The sequence below is a fragment of the Onychostoma macrolepis genome, chromosome 16, assembly GCF_012432095.1.
Source record: "Onychostoma macrolepis isolate SWU-2019 chromosome 16, ASM1243209v1, whole genome shotgun sequence".
NCBI classification, from domain to species: Eukaryota; Metazoa; Chordata; class Actinopteri; order Cypriniformes; family Cyprinidae; genus Onychostoma; species Onychostoma macrolepis.
Genome location: NC_081170.1, coordinates 25,162,848 through 25,189,244, shown reverse-complemented (window position 1 = coordinate 25,189,244; position 26,397 = coordinate 25,162,848). Strand labels below are relative to the sequence as shown.

The 26,397-nt window shown below is 37.1% G+C and overlaps 1 protein-coding gene across 7 annotated transcripts; it reads right to left on the bottom strand.

The window, feature by feature from the left end:
• Positions 1–1,401: 1,401 nt before the first annotated feature.
• Positions 1,402–12,853, bottom strand: cnot10 (CCR4-NOT transcription complex, subunit 10). Of its 7 annotated transcripts, none has more exons than XM_058748068.1 (20): positions 12,679–12,853; positions 12,057–12,151; positions 11,809–11,970; positions 11,576–11,726; positions 11,272–11,414; positions 10,001–10,087; positions 9,685–9,768; positions 9,439–9,556; positions 9,035–9,184; positions 8,645–8,850; positions 7,828–7,949; positions 7,341–7,520; positions 7,103–7,183; positions 6,700–6,732; positions 4,152–4,265; positions 3,562–3,692; positions 3,438–3,473; positions 2,447–2,574; positions 2,246–2,321; positions 1,402–2,082 (listed from the first exon to the last, which is right to left on the bottom strand). In XM_058748068.1, exons 1-20 carry the CDS (start codon positions 12,695–12,697, stop codon positions 1,916–1,918), a joined length of 2,283 nt encoding a protein of 760 aa, XP_058604051.1. In that variant the 5' UTR covers positions 12,698–12,853; the 3' UTR covers positions 1,402–1,915. The 7 variants fall into 7 exon arrangements, with proteins under 7 accessions (XP_058604051.1, XP_058604054.1, XP_058604052.1 ...); XM_058748071.1 differs by having other exon boundaries at positions 2,447–2,571; XM_058748069.1 differs by having other exon boundaries at positions 8,645–8,847.
• Positions 12,854–26,397: the final 13,544 nt, after the last annotated feature.

Below are 26,397 nucleotides of genomic sequence, written 5' to 3'. Positions count from 1 at the left end.
CTTGCATTTTCATGTTCCCATTATACAAATTCATATATGATACCACCACCTTGTAAAATAGTTACATTTACTCGTGTAAATTTTAAAATATTGTTGTTCCCCATTTTCATGTTCCATTTCATTTATTTATTTATTTGCTTTTCAACAACTTTAGAAACCCAAGCCTAGGACGTCAGTGTTTTTTTTAGGACAACAAGGGTTGCCACACCCACAGCTCAGATTCACGCTTCACATCTATATCGTCCCAATTTAACCTTAATTCATGAAAAAGCATTGATATTAGGGCTGCAACAACGAATCGATTAAATCGATAAAAATCGATTACTAAAAGCGTTGGCAACGAATTTCATAATCGATTCGTTGTGTCGCGCGACGCGGAGACGTTTGATTATTTAAAAAAAAAAAACTTTAGTTGAGCGGAGCGGAGTGAACACACTCGGTCTCTCTCGCGCACGGATGCTAGCAGAGTTTGGCGCCTCATAAATAAAAAAAAAAGTAAAAAAAAAAAAAAAAAAAACGAGCGGAGGTAGAGGAAAGATATGGCGGAGGCAGAGAAATCCGTGCACCCAAGTCATCCAAGGTGTGGGAGCAGGGCGGCGTTATGCGTATGGCAGAGTATGGCAGTTGCCATACCCTAGCCCAGTCAGGTGCTGTGAAAAATTATCCAAACTTGAGTCGCTTATAAGTCGTTTTTATTATTTTAAATCAATTAAAGCATACATGTGTATGTTTTTTGTGTTAGTCCATTTTTATTTTATTTTATTATTATTATAACAGCTCAGGGATGTTCAAGGAGCAACATGTTTGTGCACTTTCTAAAGATTTTAGTTCTGTTTTTGAATAAAGGGTTGGAAATGAATGCTTTTTTTTAAAAATCCGATTCATCGATTAATCGAAAAAATAATAGACAGATTAATCGATTATTAAAATAATCGTTAGTTGCAGCCCTAATTGATATGAATAAAAACACTTGCTCAGCTGTATATTTTATAATAAACCAACAGCTGACCTCTGTAATTTGCCTGCATTGGCATAGTATTTATTACTTTTACACATGATTCTAGGAAAAAAAAAAAATTGATTTTACAAACATGACAGGCCTCTCGGGGAACAAGAGCTGCATTTGGAATAAGCGTCAGATGGCTGAAAAAAAAAAATCCCATAAAGGCTTAAAAAAAGAGCTCTTTTTTCTCCAAGGCATCATTGACAGCACGTCAGATCGGTGCAACAATGGGGAGAGATGTGGGTGGAAAAAGAGTGGGTGTGGGGGCAGAGAGATTTAGCATAAGAAAGACCCAGCATGAGAAAGGTGATGGGCCACCCTCAGGAAAAAGGGCAAAAAGAGGAGAGACCACACATGAAAGAAAGCCGACATCTGTCCACCCACGCCAGAGACGAGCCTTCACAAATCAGGACATTTATTTGAGTCTTATGCACCAGTAGAGAAGAAAATCAAGTTATACAACTGAGATATTTAAAAGCTACATTTTTAAGAGTTTTTTCTGCCACAACTGATGTCAGAGACAAGTGTCCATGATTTTATGCAAGTTAGATCTAAACAGTGACCTTTGGTCCATTGATTTTTGACAACCACATGATCTCTCTCATCACGATATATGGGCTCCATGCAGATTTTCAATCTTACTTTGCAGAAATAATTTACTCATAATCTGTATAATTTCATATATGGCAGTGTGTCACTGACCGCATAAATGTCACACCACTAATATGTGTAAATAAAATTTATTTATAATTTCATAGACCCCAAAACACAAGCATATTTCTAACAGACTGCGACAGACAACCGTTTCTTGTTTGTTTGTTTTTTTCCATCCATCATGAGTTGCTGCAGCCTCATAAATAACATTAAAAAAAATGTGTTTGTGCATGTTTTTGGGGGTTCGAGTAAGTGGAATCATTTGCGCTGTACTTGTGTAAAGGAGGAGGGGGTCTGTATGGGCTGTACAGGCTGGGATGACTGGAAGGGAAGTGGTTTCTTACGGAGATCAGGGGAGGAGGCGGGCTTGACAGACGGGAGGAGCTGGTTCCGTTTGATGATCTGTAAGGCCAGCTGTGTGTTTCCTGCAGAAGCAACAATTACGGTTTTAAACGATTACTCAAAAAATAAATCGGTCTGAAGTGACAAATGATTCCAGGTGAGGAAAGGTGACTGGCCACCCTCTGGAAAATATAGCGACATTTCCCAGCAGTCCCGGTTTAATTACAGTCTCTGTGCGTGACTCACCGTTCTGCAGTTCTAAGTAGACACCCAGTAAAATGGCTTCTGGAGGAATCTCCTTAGTGTTCACCATTGAAGCAGCCTTCAGAGACAAATGTTTTGAAGACTGTTTAAGCACTGTATCTATCTAGTGTCCAGAGAAGATAATTGCACTATTGTTATTTTGTGTGTTAAAACTGAAAAGCTTCACATGAGAGGAGTGTTTACCTGGTGGAGGCACTTGCGGGCTTTCTCGTACTCACTCCTCAAGCAATACGCACTGCCCAGGTTGAAGAGCATTGTGGCCCGGGCAGAACTTACTGAGCTGGGGTAACACAAAGGTGTCTGCTTCCCTGCTGCAACATAAACCAAAATATGTAATAAATAAGACTACATATTGTCTGATTCAACTTATCTCTGGTTTAATTGTGGACAATTCATCAGGGCATGTTATTCTGAAGAAATATTATATTATATATATTTATATACACACACATACACACATATTATACACATAAAATCATCTTTATAAAAATAATTAACAATATAAAAATAAACTATTTTTACATTTTTTTTATTGAACTCAAAATTTATAAATACCAGTATTTAACTAACCTGCATTACATTGCTTTATCAAATATAAATTTTTACAAAATTGCTTCACAGATTTCAATATTTTATATTATATATATAATAGAAATAGTAATCCTTAATAGAAATAATAATAATAAAAGATTGTTGTTGTCTTTTCAAGAATGATCTTTTTAATGATAAAAGATCTCATTAGAATCTTAGTAACACTTTACTTAAAGCCTGTATGTATAATGCATTATAAAAGTTAATGCATTAATTATGGCTTGTAATGCACCTTATAATGCATTGTACAATCTCGTGAATAATTGTAATAACACTTATCAATTCATTGTTACACAATTCATTTTAAAATCAGTTATAATTATTTACGACAACATATAATATGAGTAATTACAATGCATTAGACCCTTTATAATGCATTGCACAAATAGGCTTTAAGTAAATTGTTACCATTTTTTATTTTTTTTTACTTAAGATCCCCTAAAAATATCAAAATTAATTTTAATTCGGAAATGTTCAGATACGTTCATCATATAAGAGGAATTAACTTATTTAAATAAATGAATCCATCCATCTAAGAAATCAATTTAAAATAGTAATAATAATAATGCTAATAAAAACTTACAGGACTCCACAGGCTCCAGATCTCCTTTATCAGAACCTGTCAATAACAGCACAGACATGTGTTAATAATCGGACATCATGTTCTTTGACATCTGTATGTTTTGATTATGAGTTTGTTTTCACACCTTGGTCTTGTTCGCTGGACGAGACACCTAACGAGACGTCAGTAACGTTCTCTGGGTTGAGATGTGCAATGGCATCAGAGATTCTGTCCAGAGAGATCAGGGCTTCAGCTGCATATAGGTGACCCAGGAACCTGAGAACACAAGCACCATACAACTCATCAAAAATTGAGCTGAATACATTATTTAAAGCCACTTCCCATGACAGAGGCTAAAGCTAAACTGACTGCTTCACATACTGTATTGACCACTTAGTCTCAGCTTCATCTGTGTCTGGGAAATCTAGCTAAAACCAACCAAACCATTTACAGTAAGAATCACAATCTGGAATTCCAGGACATTTACAAAACAGCATTTGCTACAAAAACTAAGGTAACTTTTTTGTTTGTTGTTGTTTTTTCCCCCAAGGACAAACAAGAGTGGTGAGGCATAGGTAAGATTTTTTTGTTTAACAGGTTGAACCAAACATTAAGCATCCCATCACTCAGGGTTGGCCGTTTCAGGAGGGCAAATATTTGCTGAATGTTGTGAGCGTTGTGAGTGCAGGACCCATAAAAGGTATAAATCATCCAGAAAAAGAGAGACAGACTCACTTGAGCGATCCTGACAGCTTTGTCTGATGCAGGAGCTTTTCTGCATGGTTAAGAGCCATTAAGTTGTCCCCAAGAGCCAGAGCCACATATGCACTACAGGCTAGAATTGAGCACCTGTGAGGAAAGAGAGACCAAAGAGAAGCATGCTGATGAAACCGTGTTCAACACAAGGATAAAATTATTTCATGGTTTTTAGATGACTTCACCTTATTGAAGAAAAAAAAAAAAGAGAGAAACACTCTTTGTATGAATCAGTGTACAGCAGCCATAACAAACCCAACCACAGGAAATGTGTCAACTGCCTCACAAATTCTCAAATCATTTAGAGATGAGAGATCAGTAAACCACTTTCAGAGGTAGTAAGGGTATTGGAATTTGTTTTTAAAATAAAATGTAAGACTTGAATACTTTTTTTTTTTAAACCTGCACAAATAAAATTAATAGGGTCCATACAGAACAAACCTATACAATCACAAAATAATTCAAGCATCTCACATTCTTTTACTTACAGTATTTTCCAGAATGTCACTTTTTTAATATCTGAAATGTGCTGTGACTTATATTTCAAAGCAACATAATTCTATTTAAGTCAAGCTTATGAAACATGCACACATCTGGATTCCCACCGAATGACAGGAGTAACCTAAGCTTACTTACATAGCGTTTTTACCACAGACCGGTAGATTCAGTTTCATTTTTAAATCAAATTCGCTCAGAAACGTTGTTTTATTCATTTTTAAATGTAATAATAAATTGCCACATGCTTAAGATGTTTCATTCAGTATATACTGTAAATATGTGCCAATATACCAATATGATATAATCCAATAAATTGTAGTGTTTACATGACAGCTATCATGATGTTATTTTACCAATATTAGCTGAAAACAAAATTTTGCAATGCAGGGACAAAAATGTGTCCAATGTAGGACGGTCTTTGGTGACCATTTCAATTTTTCCTGTCTGTGGATCTTCGTGTGCGATTCAAAGAACTATGGAAAGCAATCATTTACAAAAGGTAATATTTATATTTATATATCTTGTGTGATCAGGCGGCCCACTAAAATGAGGATAGTCCCATCTGGTCACTTTAACTATACCCAGCAACAATTTATTACATTTTTTACATTTCGACAGCAGCTGTGCTATTATGTCAGGTAATATTTTTGAATTAAAATCAGTGAAATCTTTATTGTCTGCTGAGTTTTAAGCCATTATTCTTGCAGAATGAGAATGAGATCAGATGAGTTTTATTTTTCCTAACAGTCTTTTTGTTTGCAATTTGTTTAGCTTTTAAATTCAGTCTTGATGTGAACAGGCCATAACAATCGCATTAAAACTTATAGAAAAAAAGTGTTTTGAATATAATCTTTGCTCAAATTCCTAAATGCCAAGCTTTGTTACAAATACCACATAAGAGGGTAAGAGTGGGTAAAGGAAGAGACGGGGAAACAGGCAGCCACTCAGAGTGCTGAGCATTTCTCTGTGACACAATAGCCTGCAGGATTCCAGGAAGAGCCCTTTGAGAAAATGGTGCTTGGGCTCGTAAAAGTGTCAGTGTATCAGGGTGTCAGTGCAGGGTCAACACAATGCACACACCACACCCCTTCCCTTCACAGGGAACCACGTCCGGCCAGCCCTCCGGAGCAGACTGTCCCGCTGGATCAAAGATGAGGGGGAAGGGGAGAGAGTGGGATGGAGGTGGGGTAGAAGGTCTAATCAATTCCTGAGGCAAAAGTAATGCGAGAGTGAATGGTGAAGTGGGTGCATAAAATAAGAGAGAGGTGTAGTGCTACCCCGGGGGAGGGTGACTCACAATTATTTGTCTAACCGGTTAACTGACTTTACTTTAATTACCACTCTAATTAGCAATTGTTGCATTTTATGTTGTTAATACAGTGTATTGAATGGATTTAGCCAAGACCATTTGCCATATCGATATTTTGCATATAGAAGTAACAAATTTAGCGAATCTATTTCGAAACTATTATGCGCATATTAGTGAAGGGAACTTACAAATGGGACTGGTTTACATATGCTGGCTATGTTTGGAATAGCATAATACCATTTGTGGGAAAATTTGAACAGAACACATGAACTACTGCACAAGGCTCTTCTTGACCAGTGTGATGATTAAACAGCAAGACTTATCAGCTTTCATTTATTCTTGGCTCATAATTTATACTGCAAAACTGAAGATGTTTTAATAAATGTGACAACTGGATGTGAAAATGTAGCCGAAACTAACATGAGATCATGTGAAAAATGTAGCATGCTACTTCTTGAAACGCGTATTGTATATTGCATTCTGCTTATATATATATATATATATATATATATATATATATACACACACACACACACACACACACATATATATATATATATATATATAATAAATACTGAACATGTTTCTCACGCGTCACATATAAAAAAAAAAAAGGAAAAAAAAAAAAGAATAAGAATTGCCCTTTCTGAGCTGGCAAGTGCCCCCTTGAGGAAGATGTGTCTCACATAGGAAATAGACTGTAAAAAGTGATTTACTTACAGTATTTTTGTCTTGTTTTCCAGTACAAAATATCTAAACATTATTGAAAAAAAAAAAAAAAACATTTACTTGAGAAGGAAAATGAGACAGATTTTAAGTTCTTAAAAAAATCATCAATGCACAATGAGCTTAAAAGAAAAAAAAAAATCAAAAAAGGAAAGCATGTTTATTTTTATTCGTATTTTTATTCTTTATTCTTAATAAATATTTATTCTTGTTTTAAGCATAAAAAAGATATTTCTACTGGAAAACTGAGCTAGAAAATCTCTTTTTGCAGTGTACTGGCTAACAGCATTTGCCACATCGAGTCAAATCAAATGTGTTTAAAGTCACTCAAATCTTCTTCAGGTCATTTTTATTATGTGTGAGAAATGAATTCCAGAAAAGTCTCCTGTAACCTCACCTGAGATTCTCCACCTCTTGCTTTCTCAAGGGTGATGAGGGGGCAGCAGGAATGAACTTGTCTCCCTCTTGAGTCTTCCCACTGTCAAAGAAAAGTTCAAACATCATCAGATTATCTTAAAACAGCGTCAAAGAGTGTTCTTTAATGTGTTCAGCAAATTCAATTTTCTACTGCATTCAATCTAGTTTGAGTTCTGTTATTGCCAGCATTGTTGGTGCATGCATGTTTTTACATGTACCTGCAGGCATCGCCGGTCTCGCTGCCGCTTTCTGTGCTGCCTGACTGACTGAAGCTCTTGGAGCCACTGTCAGGTTTGCTGTCGTGCTGTTGGTGCTCTGGGAGCAGGAGCAAAGCGTTACGCAGGCAGATCGCTGCAAACTCCATACTGGCCACTGGGATTGCTGCTGACTGGCCCTCACTGCACACAAACATGTGTGTATAAATCCATTTTAGCATACCAAGTGCATCAGAAAGACTTTTTAATACGACTGAAACCTAAAAAAGGCATGATACAGCTCTCAGAAACCACTTAAAGGTTTAAAATGCTACTTCTGGTAAAAAAAAAAAAAAAAAAAGCAACAGGATGACACCTTCTGGAGACACTGTGACATTACAGAAGTTTCAGCCATTGGAAATATTGCACTGCTCCAACCAGCCAGACAATCTCACACTGCTACTTTTCTAACATGTGTCAAGACCCATTAGAATGAATCACCCATCCTCACCTGTAAATGGTGTTTTGTGTGGACTGTGATGCTAAAACAATCTTGCGATGATAGCCCTGCCCAACAACAGCCTGCACAATCCCCTTTTTACTGGGTAAACCTTTTGTTTCTTGCTCCGAGCTCTGAAGGAAACAAAAAAGGTCATAAATAAATGCATCACCATCTGATATAATTATACAGTAAATTGTTTTGGTGTGGAAAAATTGTTGGCCAATTTTATACCTTGGTGTCATTTAGGCATTTTGTGGGAACAGGCCTTTAAACATAAAACAAATACACACTCATTCAAACAAACGTTTGGGGTCAGTAAGATTTTGAAATGTTTTTGAAAGAAGTCTCTTACCAAGAAATATAAGCCTCTTAAGCTCACCAAGACTGTACTCATTTGATCAAAATCTCAAAAAAGTAATATTGTGGAATATTATCATTTTAATATTTAAATATTTTTAGAAATGTAATTTACTGCTGTGATGGCAGTCTTCAGAGTCAAATTATCCTTCAGAAATCATTCTAATAAGCTGATTAGATACTCAAGTAATATGTCTTATTATCATTGTTGAAAATAGTTGGGCTGCTTAATACTTTTTGGAAACCATGATACATTTTTTCCCCCTCAGGATTCTGTGATGTGATTCTTTTAATATGTCCTTACTCACTTACTAACTAACTAAAGTATTCATTTTCTTATTTAAAAAAATCTTACTGACCCCAAACTTTTGAACGGCAGTGTAAGTGTTCAACCTGTTTGAGTACACCAAGTTTTCCCAAGGGTCTTTCATTCTAAATTTTAATTACACACGTGGGCTAATGTCTGTACCCCTTTATTAGCTGTGATGCAGCATTCTGCGAGCCTCAGCCACAGTCGAGGGTTGGAGTGATACACCTGCACCGCCTCCATCAGACACTCAAACGCTGCCAGCGGTCGACCGATATGAAGTAACTGAATCCCACAGTTATACAGCAGCTCATAGCGCTTATTAGCTAACAGAGCACACATGGGGATGCCTGTGAACTTCTTAGCTGCTGTGGGAAAAAAATAAAATAAAACGCAACAATGTTAATAAAGAAGAATACAAAATATTCATAAATCACAATTTCTTAAGAGTTTTCAAAAATCTGCATATAATCTATCATCACACTGAGAAATATGGTCTATCACAGATTCTGCTGTATGATCTGGCATGTAAAAGGTCCTCATTTATCTTACCTTGCCCATTACTGCCGTCACCAAGCTGGGCACATATGTGGTCATTTTCTTGAAGAGCTTTTTTAAAGTAAAAAAGACCCAGGTTGTGCTTCCCCATGGCAAAATGGATACAACCGAGATTATTCCAGAACATACATCTCACGCATTCACCTTTAAGCGAGAAAAAAAGACAAACCTGAGTAAATATATTCCAGGAAAGAAAAACTTGATTTTTCATTAGTAAGGTTTTTAACAAAACATTTATTGACATTTCTAAGGTGTACCACTTCTTGGAATCAAAAATGTAAATGATGATAGTGTACAAATCTCACATGAAAACAAAAAAGAAATGTGCTCCGATTGGAATGGGGATCCATTTTTTTCTTCTTTTTGAAGCATATATGGGTGGTTTTTTAACTGTGTACCTGTTTTCAAGGGTCCTGGATGCTCTGCAATATTTGAACTGTTGAGGAGTTTCACAGCTTTACGATAATTTCCCCTCAAATACTCAAAATTACTCTTCAGGAAGAGTGAAGGCGCAGACTGAGGGAGAAATGTGTAAATACAGTCAGCCAACAAAAGCTACATTACAAGTGTATTACATGAGCAGGCGTACCTGACCAACATTTGTGTATGTAATGTGTGAATTGGCTGATTGTGAATCTACTCACATTTCCAGATGTGTTCATCACAGATTTGATTTCCCGTTTACAGGCCTTCAGTGACTTCATCTGGATGTAGGCTCGTACTTTATACTGCAAACACACATATCCCAAACAGCTCAATTGCTAGTTGCTAGCTGATCAGTATACATTAAAGCATTTTAGATTCAGAGTTAGCTTTCTGAACATATTCAACTTAATTTAGAACTAATTAACAGTGCAAATCTATAACAAACCTTTATTATTTCAAGTTATGTTAAATCTGTGTGCTGTAAATTGGCACCAGGCACTGAATTTCAACATTTATTACGCTCACTGCTCTCACCTGGTGCATCTTTGATTTAGCTGCTTCGATCATAGCCGTGAACTCTGCTTTCATAGAAGTAGATTCCTTATTTGTACTGTTGGTGCTCTGTAAATGACACATGATCCAAAAGGTTAAAAGTCAAGGAGAACAGCATCTAGAGCAACAACTCTCAATTTATCATCTCACAAAACTGGCATAGTAACCCATTCTTTACTTTCTAGAGCTTAGCCTGGTGAGCTACAGCCAGAGGCCTAATTTTACAAACACTACAATCCAAAATGCTTTCTATCACTTTGGCAGACCAACATATAATAAGGTACACTTCTGTTTAAAAGTTTGAAAGCAGTAAGATTTATATTTGAAAGATTATTAAGCAAGGATACAATAAATTGATCGGTAACACTTCACATTAGGGAACACTATTAACTAGTTCCTTTCTAGAATGCATATTACTAACATATTGGCTGTTTATCAGTATTTATAAAGCACATATTAATGCCTTATTCTGCACATATTAATTGATATTCTGGATCCCCTAATTTGACCCAATACCTAAACATACTTTGATACTTACTATCAATATGCAGCAAATTAGAAGTTTATTGAGGCAAAACTCTTATAGAGGGGAATATGTTCGCTAATCTAAAGTGTTAGCAACTGTTCAAATGTGATAGAAAAATGTATGTTACAAAAACTACTTTTTATTTAAGAGAAATTATGTTCCTTTGAACTTTGTTCCTTAATAACTCTGGAAACGCTTTCATCACTGACATGTTTCTTCAGTACTAGGTCAGTATATTAGAATGATTTCTGAAGGATGGAATACATTTTGAAATATATTAAAATAGAAAATGGTTATTTTAAATTGCAATAATATTATTTATTAATATTTAGGGTTTTACTGTTTGTTTGATCAAATAAATAGCCTTATTGAGCATAAGATGCTTTTTTTCAAAATCAAGCACAAAAGACAATAAAACAAATCAAATTAATAAATAATTAAAAATCTTACTGACCCCAAACATTTGAAAGAAAGTAAATTTGGTACATTACATAGCATTCTCATGGTAAATAATGCTAATAGAGATAACTACAATATTTCCGTTTTTTTTTTAGATGATAACAATGACGGATAAAAAGAGCGATTTAGCACTGGTTAAAATGCACTTTGTGCAAGTTTTTATTACAGATGTAATAACACCTGTAACAACACTTTAAAAATTCTAGTGAGAACAAGTGAGACAGGGCGAAACAATCAAAAATAAAAGTGATTCGAAAATATCTCTCACCTCTCCTTTCCCATTTTTGCTGTTCCCATCCTTCACAGTGAGCTTCTCCAGGACAGCCAACAGGTGCAGTGCCTTCTCTGGCTGGAAGGTGAGCAGGTATAGATCCACCAACAAGAAACAAACGGCCTGAGCAAACTTTTCTTCTAGGACAGAGAAACCCATCAAGGCATGCCACACTATTGCACCAGACCAATTAAAACACTTAATAGTTTTGGTACTAGTCCAGGTGCAGATTAAAAAACAAACCAAAAAACTCACTGCTCAACACTATGCAAGACCTTTTCATTTGTATCCTGAAACATACCAAAAGGTTCAAGAAACTGGTAGAGCTTCTCCCCGGTGGATATAGCTTCTGAATACTGTCGCATATGGTAATGAATCACTGCCTGATTGTAGTAGAGGATACTGTTCTCAACATCATCCAAACCATCAATATCATCCACAGCTGTGTGCATCTGCAAACAACGATCAATTAGCATCAGTACTCCAATGATGAGGCTTATGATAATGAGAATGATGCAATATGTAATATCAAACCTGATTCTTCAAGGTCATTAACGTCTGCTTCAAGGTGCTAGATGTTGCCTGCCCACTTTTATAAAACTCAGTGATCGCTTTATTCATTGTAATCTTGTAGTCCTCTTTGTTAAGCTCCTGAAGGCTGTCAAGATGTTTCAGGGACTCGTCATAGCTTCCAGCCTAAAGAAACATCACGTTATATCATCAACAATGACCTCCGGAAACAACCATGGATACAATCGCCTGCACAGATTATAGTTATTTACCTTAAAAGCCTCAAAAGCATTGGATGCCATCTCCTTCTCCTGATCTGAGATCCCAGGGGAGGAAATGCTGTCATGTTTTATGTCGCCAGCTTGATCTTGAGAGGGAACAGATGCAGTTAAATGACAGATGTTTGACTCGAATCATGCAGTACCTACTAACAGCATTAACCACCATATATGACTGGAAACTACACCTTCAACAAATGCAGCTAAACTTTCATAACAAATATACTTTATACTTTGACCTTTGTAATTGTAGCTAAATTGTAGCTAAAAGAAAATTAATTCAACAACCTAATTGTCAAAAAAGCTTCAATCTTAATATGTTTAAAAGCATTCCTTGCAGCATAAACAAATTACACAAACCTAATTGACAATGTATTGCATGTAACGTTAAAATCAGCACTAGGCCAGTTCATTCGTCGCAGTTAGCTATCTATGTGGTTTTCTTTACTCATTATTACCCAAATTGCACATTTTTAACCTAATAAGACACATGTATACGAATATAACTACTAAATAAGTATTTGTTGGTGAAAAATCATCTGTTTACATTCCCGGTAGCGCTCAATAACAGCTGCAGTGTTTATCAGACTGACTGAATATTACACACTCCGCTCACCTGAGCCTGTTTCAGCCATTCCTTCAAATATATGGACGTTAAATCACTTTTACAAGAGGTAAAGATGTAAGTTAATTCCACTATTCGACTATCCAGAGAGAAAAGTAGAAGGTGTGTCTCTCCACTGCAGATTCAGAATTCCGCCATGAATATTACCCACAACTGCCGCGCGTGTTTTTTTTTTTTAAAACCAGCATTTATGTATGCGATCGCCACCGAGCGGTTTGGAGGATGAACTGTAGCTTACTGCTGCTCGCACAACGAATGACATTTTCCATGACAAAATATAAAAATAATACTAACTACGAATGACAGAAAGCTGGTTGAACCTAATCAAGAGTCTATATTGTTTCAGCAATCTATTACAGTTTTTAATGCTATAAACACAAAAAGCCTTGCAGTGAGTTTTGTTTATGGATGAAAAATTTTCCAAACATAATAATAATATGCTTCATATTAAAGGACTGCACAAAGATGGGTGGTTTATTTAAATGGGAATATGAATTAGACCAACATTTCTGAACCAATTCAAAAGAACATAGGCTAGCCTACATGTAATATCATCGACATATTTGGAAAATGTTAAATTAACAAGGTACATCATACGCACTATTATAAAGTGGACTTTTTTGGTCTAGTTGGAAATAAAGTAGGCTATATGTGGGGTATTGCTTAACACTTTCAGATTCGATTTGTTCGGTCATACCTGTGGGCTGATTTTCCATGAGTTCCCTCAGAAAGAAAGAAAGAAAGAGACATCAACTCACTTTCAAATTATTTCCTCACATTTTCTTCACGTGCAAATATTTGCATGAGCATAAGAAAGATTCAACAAAGAAAAGTTTCACAGACATATGATAAACAGAAATTTAAGACTGGTCATAAAGTCAGTCTTTGAATCCAAAAAAATAAGACACATTTCCCTTGGCTAACTGCTAGTTGCTAAGATTATTTCTTAAGACACAGTCTTAACATACAGGCTGTGTTTATGCAACTGGCCGTGGTTTTTTCAGAGTCAGAAGGGTCTGTTTTAGTGTTATTATAGGCTATCTGTGACCTTATGCCTGCATGCCGCCTATAAACTGTTAGTGTCCTAAAGGGATAGTTCACCCAAAAAATTTACTCACCTTTGCTGTTTCAAACCTGTATGAGATTCTTTTTTTCTGTTGAACATAAAATAATATTTTTTTTTAAGAATATGGGTAACCAAACAGTTGATGGACCCCAGTGACTTAAATATGATACTATGGAAGTCAATGGGGACCTTCATTTGTTTGGTTACATTCTTTAAGATATCTTCTTCTGTGTTCAGCAGAAGAAAGAAGGGATGATGTACTTTCGTAGGCCAAAACAAGATAAGAGTTCTGGCTACATCTTCTATGCCATAAAATACATCAGTAATACCCCTTGTGATTTTTTATTTTATTTTTATTTTTTTACTTTGTTTACTTGTTTTGAAAACAACAGCTGCTAACAGTTGTCTAGAACAGACTAAAGAGGTTGTCAGGGACATTAAATGTCACCAAACAGGTCAACTCACATCAGCTTTCACAGCCTCATTGTGATTATAATCGTTCTCTTGCAAACTTTAATACAGTAACAAACTTTCAGGATTTTTATTATTTTTTTAAATAAAGATCGAAAGAGTTGTCAAAGCAAGGCTTTCGCTCTGAAAGTCATTTCAACTTGGGCCTGGTTTCTTCATCTCATTATCATACATCCCACCATGCAAAAACTAATTTCAAGTAGGTAGCACCCCAACTATTACAACTTTAATCAAGTCTTTGAGTTTGACCTCATCACATAACTGCATTTGACTTCCCTCTTGGATCACACAATGTGAGGTATGAACTTCCAAAATTTCCAGCCGAACAACTTTGCAATGTTTTTAAAGAGCCACAAGGTTAAATGTCATAAGTATTGATAAGATAATCTGATTCTGACTCATCTTTGGTGGCAAAACTGGACCCAATATATAGAAGGATTATTACTGAAAACAGATCTGCAGCATATATCTTTTGGTTACATCAAGACTCACTTTCCTTTACAAAGGCCTTAGAACATATTTGAAATTCATGTGGAAACCACTAGATGTCAACAGTATCAAAGAAACAATCTGTCTCTGTCCACTGTTATTTACAACAATAAGCCATGTGAAATCCTGCACAATGGTTTTACCACAGGTGCGTTTTTACTAAAGGCGTGATTCTATGTGAATCACAGTTTCTCTGCTATGTATTTCATTAGTGTAGCATGGGTGCTTAACCCTGTTCCTGGAGATCTATCTTCCTGCAGAGTGCAGCTCCAACCCTGATCAAACACAACTGAACCAACTAATTAGGATCTGAAGCAGCACTTGATAATTACAGACAGGTGTGTTTGATCAGGGTTGGAACTGAACTCATCTTAAAATGCTTGTGGTATGTGTGGTGGTTTCTGCTTTTTCTATGAAGAATCACTCTTGAAGTTTTGGGGTTTTGATGCCAGAAGATAGTCTTTATTTCTCAAAGACAATGAAGCCGAGAAGACACTGCAGATAATTCTCTCGAATCTGTGTCCGTACACTCTTTTTATACAGTTTTTCTCTAGGCGTGTTCAATACATATCATACATTGCCATTATTGTTTATCATCTCTTTTACCTTTTTTGGCTGTGCCTCCAGTATGCTTTTAGGAAGTAGACAGGGGGCCTCATCTTATGTTAAGGGAGATGAGGAGGCCTGATCATATATTGTGTTTAATGTCCAAATAGAGTGTGCAGCTTCACCATATACTGTAGTTTTGGATCGTCTGCACATTCCATTCTCATGCAGGCCTCTACACACAGGCAGAGACATGATTATATTAGGAGAATAACTTGATACATAAATGGTTATATTCACATTGATTATACTTGATTAATTTATATTTTGATTAATAAAACTCTTTGTCATTCCCCCCTTTGAGACTTACTAAGTCTCACCTTTCCTCATCTTTACCCAGAGTGCAGTTTCATAATTCAGTCTCATCAGTTATCACTACCTAGTGACTAAATTAAGTCACACAGTTTTATCACCAATGACCAGATGATGCAACGGCACTCTGGTGGAGCAGCAGGACCAAACATCTCGCCCACACTTGACTAGGAAGGAGTAAAAGATCCTGTCTCCGTAACCCCTTATTTAAGATAAAACAATGTTAGAAGCATGAGTGTGCAATTGGTTCAGCGCCTGCCTGTGGTTGTCACAGTTATGTAGAATACAATAGAAGTAAACATCAAAACATAAAAAATGTAACATCACAAAAAATAGCATATAGTTGATCTTCAGCCCAGACACTTTTCGCATCATAGAGGCCACTCTTGGGCAGAGGTTAGGCTAGCACTTACACCCAGTGTATGGTTCATCATTATACTTCTTCATCCTCAGTTGAGGTTCTAGAGTCTCCATCATTTGTCAATGTTTGTGACTTCCAGTTGGGTGCATAAGGCCAGTCCTGGTAATGTACATTTTGGTTACTCTTCAAATTCAATTTCTCATCATCTTGACATCTTAGTATTTCCATTTGCTTAGCTGTGGCTTTGACAACAAGTGACCTCAGTATAGGAAGTACACAGCAAAACAGTAATCCTCCTATTACTACTGATGCAACTCCTAAAAAAATTCGTAATTTAGCTAACCATGCTCCCCATGCTCCTAACTTTAGATCAAACCAATCCCACATTTTATTATCTGTCCCAGCGTTAGTTTTAAGTTCAATCCTTAAGTTTTTCAATTTGGTCATTACTTCAGGGAATGCTCCTTCTGGAGCAGTATTATTTGATATAAAATTACAGCATTGATCCCCAAACATAACACACACTCCTCCTTTCTCAGCTAGCAAATAATCCAAAGCTATTCTGTTTTGCCATGTCATTCTGCTTGTTGCATCCAATTGCTCTCCTAAAAGTGATAAGGCCTCATCAGTGTAATTAATAAATCTTTGCTGATTGTAATATATATAATTTATCCGTTCTATATTTTTATTTTGTGTAATCCAAATGATTATTGATTCAAAATTCTCTGTAATTTGTTGTAGATTGGAGAAACTGGCACCAATATGGGCAAAATGCCATTTTTTTGGGTACAGTTTCTAAAGACATTTATCTCTCTACCTCTTTCTATAAAGCATTTACCTCCCAATCTCACTACATCTAACCCCATTGCATTAGATAGTCCTGGACATTTCTTAAACCATTCATCATGAAATATTCTACAACTAGAACTGTGTATAGGTATTGGTACAGTATATAAAACTGGTCTTGCTTCAAAGCAAACTATGCAGTTTTCCCATTTATATTTTTCTGCTGTGTAATTTACCCATTTATACCAATTGTTGTATTCTGCCTTTTCCCATAATATATCTGAATTGCCCATTTTCTTATAAGTAATATTATGATTATTCTCTACAAAGTGTCTAGGTTGTCTAGATATTTTTTCCTCCTCATGTAGTTCTTGTTCTTTTTTGATTAAGTCAAAGCCACTGCCAGTTTCATCTGAGGGTTGAAAAGTCAATTCTAGGGAAGTCTGGGTGCTGTTGGTTATAGCTTGAGTTTGCCAAATTAGATGCATTAGGCATGTGATGATCATCAGATATGTTGTCAGACATATTCTTTCTCCTCTCCTGTTTGTCTGACAGGAGAATGTGAGCTTCTTGTACATCTGTTTTTGAGCTTTCATCAGTTTGCAGTGCAGCTTTCATCAGTGTCTGTTTCCTTCTGTTTCCGTCCGTACTTTGGGAACTCTAGTACAGTGGTTTAGATGATACCACGTTGTACTTCCTTCCACTTGGACTGCTGTTGGAGTAGCTCTCACCACTTTGTAGGGTCCTTCTCTCCTGGGCTCATTCCACTTTTTCCAGAATACCCTAAGATATACTTGATCACCTGGAACAATTGGACATTCTGACTCTGTTTCCTCACAGGGATATTTTCTTGTTTCCTGTAAACAGATAGCTTTATGTATGGCAGTTAATTTCTTCATATAAGATCGAAGTTCCGTTTGCAATTGCTCTAAAGGAGGTCCTTTGTAGGGACCTCTACAATATGGCACAGGCATGGGTCGACCCGTAAGCATTTCATGCGGTGTTAAATGCGTGTTTCTGTTAGTTTGCATGCTCATTAGTGCAAGAGGTAACGCATCAATCCAATTAAGCTTAGCACTTTCACATATTTTGTTTAGTTTGGCCTTGATGGCTTTATTTAATCTCTTTACCACCCCTTGTGATTGAGGATGGTAAATGCACCCTAGTCTCTGCTTTATTCTTAATTGTTGCAGTACTTGTTTTACAGTTTTTTTGTATGAATGCCGATCCATTATCTGAACTTATTTCTGATGGTATTCCAAATCTAGGAATTACTTCTCTTGTTAGAAATTTAATTACTGTTCCTGCTCCCTGATCTGCTGATGGTACTGCCTCCACCCATCTGCTAAATCTGTCTGTGACCACAAGCATGTACCTTTTGCCTTGTACTCGCTTTATCATATCCACATAGTCCATTACCAAATGCTTGAATGGTCCTTCTGGTACGGGTATATGGCCTATTGGTGTTGTTATTCCTTTCCTCACATTGTTTTTGGCACACACTTCACATGTGGCTAGAAATTCCCCTACCATTGCATGTAAATAAAGAGACCAATATCCTTGTCGTTTAATTTTCCTTATCACTTCCCCCCTTGCGCAATGGTCAAAACCATGCGCATCAGAAATTAGAATATTCAAAAGTGAAGTTGGGGCAACAATTTGCCCTTCATGTGTATGCCAGATATCTTGCGTGTCCTTTTAGGCTCTCCTTTGGTGCCACATTGAGTGTTCATAGGGGCCTGCTTGTTGTTGAATTCGAATAATATTGTCCAATTGGGGTTGAGCTTCTATAAGTACTACAGGTGCTAATACTGCTCCTAAATCTGCTCCATTGTTCCCCTTAATGACAAAATCATTTCCTTTTTTATGAGCCTGAAATTTGATTATTGCTAGTCTTTTTGGTAGCATCATAGCAGTAATTAATTGACCTATTTGTTCAGCATGTTGTATGTGTCCCATCACTTTTTTTGCATCCTCTTTGTTTCTATACTGCTCCAAATAAATGACATACACCATGAGCATATGCTGAATCAATGAAAATATTGGCTGTCTGTCCCTTTGCCAATTGACATGCATCTGTGAGAGCTTTTAATTCTGCTAATTGAACAGAGCAAGGCTGTACACAATGTTGTGATATCACAGCCACAAATTCTTTGTTGTCCTTCTTCACTACTGAATATCCTGTATGATTTCCTACATGATCTCTAATGCTAGAACCATCTACGAAGTAAGTGACTTCTGCCTCAGGGATTGGTGTAGACTCAAGATCTGGCCGTAATCTAGTAAATGTCAATGAATCAGTCACACAATCATGGGGTTTTCCTTCAAAAGCCAAAGGAATTAATTCAGCTGGATTAACTGTATGACATCACTTAATAGTAACATCTGGATATGTAAGTAGTGATGAATAAGCTAGAATTCGGGCTTTAGTCAGAACAAATTTCCCTTGTTCTACTAACTCTACAATATTGTGATGAGTATAAATAGTTACTGGGTACCCCATGGTTATTGTGGATGCTTTCTCATATGCATACTATACTTCTGCAAGGCCTTCTTGGTAACATGGTGGGTAACCCTGAGCTACATTGTCCAATTTTGTACTGTAGTAAGCAATAGGCTGTTTTTTCCTACCACTACAAGTTTCTTGCATCAATATAGCTGATGCATAACCATCAGCTCTATTTGCGACATACAGATGAAATTGTTTCGAGTATTCAGGATTTCCCAAGGCAGGGGCCTGTTGTAGTTCTTTTTTTAAAGTCTCAAATGCTAGTAATGCATCTGTGTTCCATTTTAATGGATTACTTAAATGTTGCATTCCTGCTTGTTTTATGATTTCTCTCAGTGGAGCTGTTTTTACTGCATAGTTTTCTATCCAATCGGCACTAAAGCCAGTCATCCCTAGAAAAGTCATAATTTGTCCTACTGTTTAAGGTAATGGTGTTTTACTTATGCCTTCCAATTGAGCTGGAGCTATAGCTCATGTGCCAAATGCAATCAATCGTCCTAAGTATTCTACTTGAGGCTGGCAATATTGTATTTTGGTTTTGGATAGTTTGTGACCTCCCAAATAATCAAATCATCTACATATTGTAACAGAGTACTATCTATCATAAGATCCTCTAAATCAGCTTTAAGAACTTGATTGAATAAATGTGGCGAATGTTTAAACCCTTGAGGCATTCTGGTGTAAGTATACTGTTTACCAGCATATGTAAATGCAAATAAATATCGACTCTCCTCTGCTAGTGGAATACTGAACAAAGATCAATTACTGTAAAGTATTTTGCATCAGGAAGGACATTCATCAGTAGCGTGTGCGGGTTTGGTACCTCAGCTGGCAAATCCTCTACTACAGGTGCATCTCAATAAATTAGAATGTTGTGGAAAAGTTCATTTATTTCAGTAATTCAACTGAAATTGTGAAACTCGTGTATTAAATAAATTAAATGCACACAGACTGAAGTAGTTTAAGTCTTTGGTTCTTTTAATTGTGATGATTTTGGCTCACATTTAACAAAAACCCACCAATTCACTATCTCAACAAATTAGAATACTTCATAAGACCAATAAAAAATTTTTTTTTAGTGAATTGTTGGCCTTCTGGAAAGTATGTTCATTTACTGTATATGTACTCAATACTTGGTAGGGGCTTCTTTTGCTTTAATTACTGCCTCAATTCAGCGTGGCATGGAGGTGATCAGTTTGTGGCACTGCTGAGGTGGTATGGAAGCCCATGTTTCTTTGACAGAAGCCTTTAGCTCATCTGCATTTTTTGGTCTCTTGTTTCTCATTTTCCTCTTGACAATATCCCATAGATTCTCTATGGGGTTCAGGTCTGGTGAGTTTGCTGGCCAGTCAAGCACACCAACACCATGGTCATTTAACCAACTTTTTTGTGCTTTTGGCAGTGTGGGCAGGTGCCAAATTCTGCTGGAAAATGAAATCAGCATCTTTAAAAAGCTGGTCAGCAGAAGGAAGCATGAAGTGCTCCAAAATTTCTTGGTAAACAGGTGCAGTGACTTTGGTTTTCAAAAAACACAATGGACCAACACCAGCAGATGACATGGCACCCCAAATCATCACAGACTGTGGAAACTTAACACTGGACTTCAAGCAACTTGGGCTATGAGCTTCTCCACCCTTCCTCCAGACTCTAGGACCTTGGTTTCTAAATGAAGTAGTGAAGTAGTCCATAAGTAATGGAGTGTGAAGTAGCACACTCTCCTCCTCTATGCGCACTAGTCACTTTTCACACACACTGCTGTGTGTACACAAATCCCACAAAAATAACTCAGTAATATATGTATGTTTACATGCTCATGCACTACAAATCCTCCTGCACTGTTCCCCAGCCAGCTGCTTGAACTCAATGTTTCTCCTTGCACATGTACAGTATTTATCTGAAGCATTCGTATAGTTTGTATAGTTTGTATTTTTTAGTTTGTATAGGTACTTTTTATAGATAGTATATTTATAGTCAAAATCTATCAGTAGGATAGTTGTGTATAGGTTTATATTGTCTTACTCCATTGTTGTATGCCTGTATTTATGTAGCACCGTGGTCCTGTGAGGCACGACATTTCGTTCCACTGTATGCCCCCGCATGTAGCGGAATGACAATAAAGCTCAACTTGACTTGACTTGAAATACAAAACTTGCTCTCATCTGAAAAGAGGACTTTGGACCACTGGGCAACAGTCCAGTTCTTCTTCTCCTTAGCCCAGGTAAGATGCCTCTGACGTTGTCTGTGGTTCAGGAGTGGCTTAACAAGAGGAACACGACAACTGTAGCCAAATTCCTTGACATGTCTGTGTGTGGTGGTTCTTGATGCCTTGACCCCAGCCTCAGTCCATTCCTTGTGAAGTTCACCCAAATTCTTGAATCAATTTTGCTTGACAGTCCTCATAAGGCTGTGGTTCTCTCGGTTGGTTGTGCATCTTTTTCTTCCACACTTTTTCCTTCCACTCAACTTTCTGTTAACATGCTTGGATACAGCACTCTGTGAACAGCCAGCTTCTTTGGCAATGAGTGTTTGTGGCTTACCCTCCTTGTGAAGGGTGTCAATGATTGTCTTCTGGACAACTGTCAGATCAGCAGTCTTCCCCATGATTGTGTAGCCTAGTGAACCAAACTGAGAGACCATTTTGAAGGCTCAGGAGACCTTTGCAGGTGTTTTGAGTTGATTAGCTGATTGGCATGTCACCATATTCTAATTTGTTGAAATAGTGAATTGGTGGATTTTTGTTAAATGTGAGCCAAAATCATCACAATTAAAAGAACCAAAGACTTAAACTACTTCAGTCTGTGTGCATTGAATTTATTTAATACACAAGTTTCACAATTTGAGTTGAATTACTGAAATAAATGAACTTTTCCACAACATTCTAATTATTGAGATGCACCTGTATATCATTGATTGCTCGTAAGTCATGCACAAGACGCCATCTGTTTTTGTCTGCTTTGATCACAGGCATAATTGGTCTGTTTCAATAACTAGTTGTTTCTATTAATACTCCTGCCTTCAGTAAACCTACAGTAGTGTTTTTTATACCTGCTTCAGCATCAGGACGTAAAGGGTATTGCGACTTTCTGGGCAGACATGCATCTGGCTTAAGTTGTACTCTCACTGGGTTTGCTGATTTTATCATTCCCACATCAGAGTCATGTTGAGACCATAGTTCAGTTGGTACCTGACGCTCTACTTCCTTAAATAGTTCAGTGTCAGTAGTGTCTATCAATTCGGATGTTGTAGTCATCTGCGTCAGTTTCTTTTTACTGATAACTACTTCCTGAGGCATTCCCATCAAACTGGTTGCACACAAAATTTTGATGTAATTTTTGTCAGCTGAATGAAAAATCAATGGATGTTCTGTTGGTTCCCATTTGCTTTGTTCTGCCTTTTTCATCATTGGTCCTAGATCTTTCTACATATAAAGACACATGTGGCACAGAATCTGTTACATTGAACCATTTTTTTCACAAATTCACATTCAGGTATACTCAGAGCTGCTCCCTGTTTACCTATTATAATGTGCTGTGAAATTATTTAAATTTTTTGTCCTTTAGTTTCTTCCTGCTATTTCTTTTCCATTTTTTCATCTCTTTCGGGATCATATATCATTGTACAAGGAAATTCGATTTTGTTAACTGTGCTTCTGGAATCTGTGCCTCAATAAACTTTCCCCATTTATTAATTGTTTGTCTCACATCTGGTTCTATCTGTCCTATCCAGTAAACATTTGCTTTTGGCTCTACAAGCATCATCTGAGTTTCTATTCCTATTGTGTCTATATATACTCCTTCAGGAGAACACCAAATTTGTAGCCCCAATTTACATAATGCATCTCTCCCTAATAAATTAACAGGAGTCTGATTTGACACAAGAATGGGCATTGTTGCACTTTTATTTTTTGTTTTTAGACACACTGGAGCTGTCATTGGAATTAGCTGCATTTGTCTCGAGAATCCTATTGTCTTTGCGAATTTTCCAGACAAGGGGAGATGTGAGGCATAATTTGAATTTACACAAGTATAAACAGCTCCTGTGTCTACCATCTTTGGGGTGGTCTTTCCCTCTATTTCAATTTGCAAATTAGGTTCTTGATCAGCTTTAGTTGTTAAAATTGGAAGCTAAAATAGCGACCAACTATTCGTGTTCCTGCTGAACCTCCAGAAGAAGTGAGTGTAACGTTTAATTAACCTTTATATTAATCTTTATATTAATCTTTGCAAATCGCTAGCACGCTTCACGATGTATGTGGCTAATGTTTATATTCAGGGTACATGCATGTTTTCTATTTACGACGTTCTCAATATACTTAATAATCCCACGTTTATAATGAACAAAACGTTATGGTTATTGTGTTATTACAAACTGTGTACGCAGATATTAAAGTTAACATTATAACTCTACACTAAGCTTACTTTTGTAGATGGTTTATAACGGTGTCTGTTAAGAAGTAATGTAAAAATTTAAATAAATAAAAACAGTTATAACTGCATGAAAATTAATGGTAACACAATACCTGCAAAATACTGTTTACATTCTGCAAATGCATATGATCCAAGACTATAAATACTCTAATTGATGTTTTTCAATATTATGCCAGAATAAGTTATGTTATCTGATCACATATTTACTTTTGTATAGGCAAGCACATCTTACCCTCAACTGTTGTCAAGGCAACACTCCACGTGTGTTGTGTCAAAAACGCCCCACAGAACAGAGGGGCGGGGCGAGCAAAGCTCATTAGCATTTAAAAACACACGCACTAAAACCGTGTGCTGAAAACAGAGCTGTTTTTGAGCAGGTAAAATTAGTGTTTTCTTACAATACTAATGAGAATTTTTAATTAAAGTATATTACAAACTTTCAATTTAGACCCTAAAGAATCATATTAGCTTGTACAAAAATGGCATTATATGACCCCTTTAAAGTCGACTTTTATGTGATGAAAGTCGAGTCAAAGTCGACTAGTCACTGATGACGTCATTAATGAACAAATAAGTCTGCAGCTGTGACAAACACCTTGTGCACAGCTATGGCATATGACGCAGTGCTGCCCACATGCCTATTGCTCCTATAACAGCTAATTTTTATCAGTTCTTTTGTCTTTGGGTGGTTATATTTCTCACAGATTTCTGCTCGTTCTAAATCAGATACAGATAAAGCAGCACAGTAAAGATTACATTCATATGAATGCATTAGTGAGAGCGATTACCTGTGTGAATTAATTCTACCTGGCAGCGACTCTCTACTAGTAGTGAAGCTAAGGGATTTAGTTTAGAATAGTTTAATAACAGAACAGTGTTGATAATACATTTCCGTGCTGAACGATTCTGTGCACACGCGATCTGCGCATGATGTACGCGCTACTGTCTTGAAGCCTATGTGTGTGCGTTACAGAGCAGCAGTGCATTATATTAGAATGGCGATTAACTGACCTGTACTATAAGCTGTATAAAACGTGCATTCTCCCGTTCAGTTTATAGCATCCAGTAATATAATCACACATGTCTTGTGGAGCGCTGTCAGAGTATGCATTTATTTGTCATTTTAACTGTTTGGAAACGGAGCGTAAATGTGGAAGTCCTTCAGAGATTTCTTATACTGTTGTGCCCTCTATAGGACCAGCGACTAGTCGACGTCAAGCTTAAAGCGTCATGGCAGAGCATTAAAGTCAACTAGTCGACTAGTCGATTAGTCGGCGCAACTCCTAGCATTTACTGGGGACATCAGTGTCATTTGTTCTGATTCTACTTTCTTTAATGAAGCTTGAATCTTTTTCTTATTCTTTTTTGTTAGTTCTTCAAGTTGTAACTGAGTACATTTTTTCTGTAGCTCTTTCTCTTGGTTCTTGAGCTTCTGTTCATTTTTTCTGTATTGCTCCACTGCATGAGACACATGGTCACAGAACTCTTTGTGTTTTTTAGAGTTTAAGCCGACCACGTCCTCCAGCCTGCTCTTTACAGCTTGTGGCATGGCATCAATCACAGCATTTCTAAACAATGTTGCCATTAATGGGTCTCCTTCTGGATTCCCTTCAGTTTCTTGTTTCCATCTTTTCAGCTGTCTGAAATATGTGGTTGGATTTTCTGTTTCCCCCAGCTGTTCTCCCTTTAATGATTTTGGGTCTAGTCTGATCGGGTACTCAGCACGCAGTGCCTGCCACACTGCTGGACGGAATGCATCGAACACAGTTCCATCCATGTAGTGAGAGTCCACAGCTCTGTCTAGATTGGATGCTTGAAGAATTTTCTTCCATCTTTGCTCTTCCCATAATCTTTGCCAGAAGTGCTTTAATGTCGCCCACAGCTAAAAAGAATGGCATCTACGCTAATATTAGTCAGTTTTTTTCTTATTCTGAGGTCACCGTAGCCACCCGATCCAGTCCGTATACAGCCCAGATAGCCACTGCAGTCACCTGGATCCAGTCCGTATCCAGATCAGATGGTGGATCAGCACCTAGAGATGACCTCTACAGCCCTGAATGTCAGCGGAGACCAGGACACCTAGATGAGCCCCAGAGACAGATCCCCAGTGAAGACTTCATCACCTAGACGGCCATCGGGACAAGACCACAGGAACCATACACCAGTGGTCCTTTACATCAGTGGTTCTCAAACCTGTCCTGGGGACCCCCAGCCACCACATATTTTGTATGTCTATCTCATAGGCCACACCCATTTCAAGTCTTGCAGACTCTACTAATGAGCTGATGAGTTGAATCAGGTGTGTTAAATGAGGGAGACATACAAAATATGTTGTGGTTGGGTTTCCCCAGGACAGGTTTGAGAACCACTGCTTTACACAATCTGACTTTGCTGCAGTTGGAATTGAACTGCTGGTTTCGTCTGGCCAGAGGAGAACTGGCCCCCCGACTGAGCCTGGTTTCTCTTACACTTAATTTCCAGCGATATCGCCGATACTATTTAAACTGAACTGAGCTGGACGATGACATCCCTGAATTCAATAATGAAATGCCTTTAACTGAAAATTGATTGCTTAATCTTGTCATTTTACATTATTGACACACTATTTTCCTATTTTGATATTGTAAAGTTGCTTTGACAAGGATCTTAAAATATCATCTTGTTGTGATGTTGGGTGCCAGAA

Bases quoted from the DNA above. Each gene is read 5' to 3' on its own strand.
- cnot10 (XM_058748068.1), bottom strand. The intron at 11,727-11,808 runs GTTTGATATTAC...CGTTGTTTGCAG, and splicing joins TAATGACCTTGAAGAATCAG to ATGCACACAGCTGTGGATGA. The intron at 6,733-7,102 runs GTGAGGTTACAG...AATAATGTTTAG, and splicing joins CAAGAGGTGGAGAATCTCAG to ATATTTTGTACTGGAAAACA.